Source organism: Lepidochelys olivacea, assembly GCF_965140295.1.
Source record: "Lepidochelys olivacea isolate rLepOli2 genome assembly, chromosome: 6".
Lineage (NCBI taxonomy): Eukaryota > Metazoa > Chordata > Testudines > Cheloniidae > Lepidochelys > Lepidochelys olivacea.
In genome coordinates, this window is record NC_140416.1 from 2,666,922 (window position 1) to 2,670,373 (window position 3,452).

General features: G+C 45.9%; 1 protein-coding gene across 1 annotated transcript; it reads left to right on the forward strand.

The window, feature by feature from the left end:
- Positions 1-371: 371 nt before the first annotated feature.
- LOC311522621 (olfactory receptor-like protein COR4) lies at positions 372-1,370 on the forward strand (the record flags this gene model as incomplete). Its single annotated transcript, XM_084632085.1, has 1 exon — positions 372-1,370. The coding sequence occupies one exon, from the start codon at positions 372-374 to the stop codon at positions 1,368-1,370; it is 999 nt and encodes a 332-aa protein (XP_084488211.1).
- Positions 1,371-3,452: the final 2,082 nt, after the last annotated feature.

Genomic DNA, 3,452 nt, shown 5'->3' on the forward strand with positions numbered 1-3,452 from the left:
ACCAGACAGTGTGATGCAAACTGTGTCTTCCTCCTACCCATGTTATTGTTCCCAGGTATACTGGAGATCCACGGATCCTAAGTCTACACTGATCAGTGAAATTAAAATATCAGCCGAATCAGGGTCAAAATGTGTAAATCAGACTAAATTGCAGGGTTATGCACTTTCCTAGAGATAAAGGATTTTTTTTTTCCCTCAGAAGAAGTGAAGGAGTTCTGGGTTTTCCCATCAGTTGTTACAGGTTCCATTCCACGACTCAAAGGGTCTCTGTGCATATGACCACAGTTCTTTATATTAGCATACACCATTCGCATAAGAACTAATGCCTTCCTTTATGGTTGATCCCGCAGCGAGCACCCAAGGCTGAATGGATGGCTGGAGGAAATTGTTCGGCAGTGACCGAGTTCATTCTCACAGGACTGACAGACCGTCCGGAGCTGCAGGTCCCCCTCTTCGCAGTGTTCCTAGTGATCTATTGTATCACCCTGGTGTGGAATCTGGGGATGATGGTTTTAATCAGGATCAACCCCCGACTTCACACCCCCATGTACTTCTTCCTCAAGAATTTGTCCCTCATGGATGCCTGTTACTCCACAGTCATCGCTCCCAAGATGCTGATGAGCTTCTTAGCAGAGAGGAAAGCTATTTCCTACACAGCTTGCATCATCCAATGTTTTAGCTTCATATTGTTTGTCATCTCTGAGTGCCTTCTGCTGGCAGTAATGGCGTACGACCGTTGTGTAGCCATCTGTAACCCGCTGCTGTACACAGTCATCATGTCACCAAAGCACTGCCTATGGCTGGCAGCTGGTTCATATCTATGGGCCTTCCTGACCTCTGTGATACACGCGAGCGGTTTGCTAAGATTGTCCTACTGCCACTCCAATATCCTGAATCATTTTTTCTGTGATATCAACCCACTTCTAAAGCTCTCCACTTCTGGCACCTTTGTCAACGAGCTACTTGTTTTCCTCTTTGGCAGTCTGATAGAGGTGATCAGCATTGGGACCATCCTCATCTCATACATCTTAATTATTGCAACTGTGCTGCAGATCCACTCAACCGACGGCAGGTGCAAAGCCTTCTCCACCTGCACCTCCCACCTGACGGCCGTCTCCATGTTCCACGGGACAATTCTCTTCATGTACTTCCGACCCAGCACCAGCTACGTGCTGGACACAGACAAAATGGCCTCCGTGTTCTACGCAGTGGTGATCCCCATGCTGAACCCCCTCGTCTACAGCTTGAGGAACAAGGATGTGATGGATGCCCTGAGGAGAGCAATAGAGACAAAATTGAGGGCCCATTTTCCCCCAAAGGGTGTCTTAATAGGAAAACCAAATTCTTTAACGGCTGCTCTGCACACATAGGGCTTTTCTCCACTATGGGGTGGATCAAAGCTGCAGCGATCTATGCACTGGGGGACAATTTAGCAGCTCTAGTGAAGACTCATTGGATCGACCCCCATTGCTCTCCCATTGACTCTGGTACTCCACCAGAATGAGATGAGTAAGGGGAGTCAACAGGAGAGTTTCTTCTGTAGCCTCAGCGAAGTGTGGACCTAGCAATAAGTAGATCTAGGCTACGCCTATTTGAGTGATACTACTAACAAAACTTAAATTATATAGTTTAGATTGACCTGTTCCCTTAGTGTAAACTAGGCCATGTGCTCTGATTCAGAAAGTCCATAAGCACATGTTTAAGTATGTCTCCCTTTGACTTCAATGGGACCTAACCATATGTGTAAAGTTAAACGTATTTAAGTGCTGCCTCAGACAGAGATGCTTTTTGTGAGTAGACACCTTATGTGCATAAAAAGGCCATGTCGGTTATTAAATGATGGTTTGGCTCCCCTGTACCTATAGTAAAATACTTTGAAATTGATTTTTCAGTGTAAAATGTAATAGTGTGATTCGAATACTGTTTAGAATTACTGAATAAAAGGGAAAGTTCACACTGCAACAATGGATTCATGAGCAATAACCAGGGCTGGTTTGATACTCCAAAAACATTAACAGATATTTGTTCAAATAAATTTTGTGATTTTGCTTCAATCAGATCCACAGCCCAATTCATCTGTTTTCCTGGAGACACTTGTGTGCGTGTAATTATATTGAAAACTGTGTCTGTTGAAAGGGAGAATGTCATGAATGCTCACTCAGATATAATATTTTGTCAGTACTCACACCACCCCCACCCCCCACACACGCACACAACTCTTTGGTCACCTAAACTACCTGATCTTTAAATGTGACTCCTAAACTCATTTTTAGAGACACATTTTTACAGTCACATTTTACAGGCACATTTTCAAGGATAGTCATTGTTGGTGAATGCCACCGTTATTGGGATCTCAATGTAAAAGACCTTGCGCCCTATTTTCCTAAGCGCTGAATACTTGCAGCTCCCCTTTACTTCAGCTGGAGTGATGGATCTTTTATTTCTGGAAATGAGGGATCGAGGGGACTGAAGTTGGGCACCAAAATCAATGGCCATTTCTGAAACTTTTCAGCACGGCGAATTACAACAGTGAAAACCTGAAGCACCAGTCACCTCAGGGTAAGTCCACACTGCAACGTAAGCCCAGGGTTTGAACTCATGCTCAAGTCAACTCAAGCCCCCTTCCATCTCCACATAAATTGCACTAACCAAGGGCTCAAAGACCGGGTCTGAGGACCCACAGTGATAGAAGGTCTGAGCCTGAGTCAAGCTAAGACCCAGGGTTTATGTTTTTTAGTGGTGAGCAGTGTAGATGCAGCCCCTCTGGACTCCTGCTCTGGGAGTCAGCCAAAAGTATCCCAAAGGCTGGGTTTCTTTGTCCTCTGGACAGTAAAGTGTTCCCACACTGCACCACGAACAAAGTGCTAGAGTGGTCACATTTTGGAAGCGTGCTGGGAACTCTGGGATCTGGGTGGTTGAAATGGGGATCACATAATGCCGTGTGGATGCTGGAGCCCCAGTTTGGGACCCAGGATACAACAATCCCTAACTTGGGGTTACAAATGAGTGTAGATTCTCAAACCCGACGTTAACAAACTCAGGCTCTGCAAATGTGAGTTCTACTGGCCCAGGGCTTACACTGCAGTGTAGACATGTCCTCAGAGAGTTAGTGAGTCACTGTGGTGTGGGTGTGTGTTCAGCACAATGGGGCTCTGGTCTCGGTTTGCACCTCCAGTCACGACTGTAAAAGTGAGAACATTGAACTACGGGCAAGTTTCAACCACCTGCCAGGCTCCTGCTAAGATTCTTTGATTTCATACGTATGACGCAGCAGAGCTCCCCTCAGGAAATGGAGAGATTGAACTAATCTGTGGAATCCCAGCCTAACCCCTAGGCCTGCTGCCTTTCAGACCCAGTCAAACATTTCCCCACTTTTTCCTGTAATTTGCTCTCTTCTGCCTCTGGCTGCTGCCACCCCCTTTCTGCCCTCACCCATACACCGTTTGGTTTTA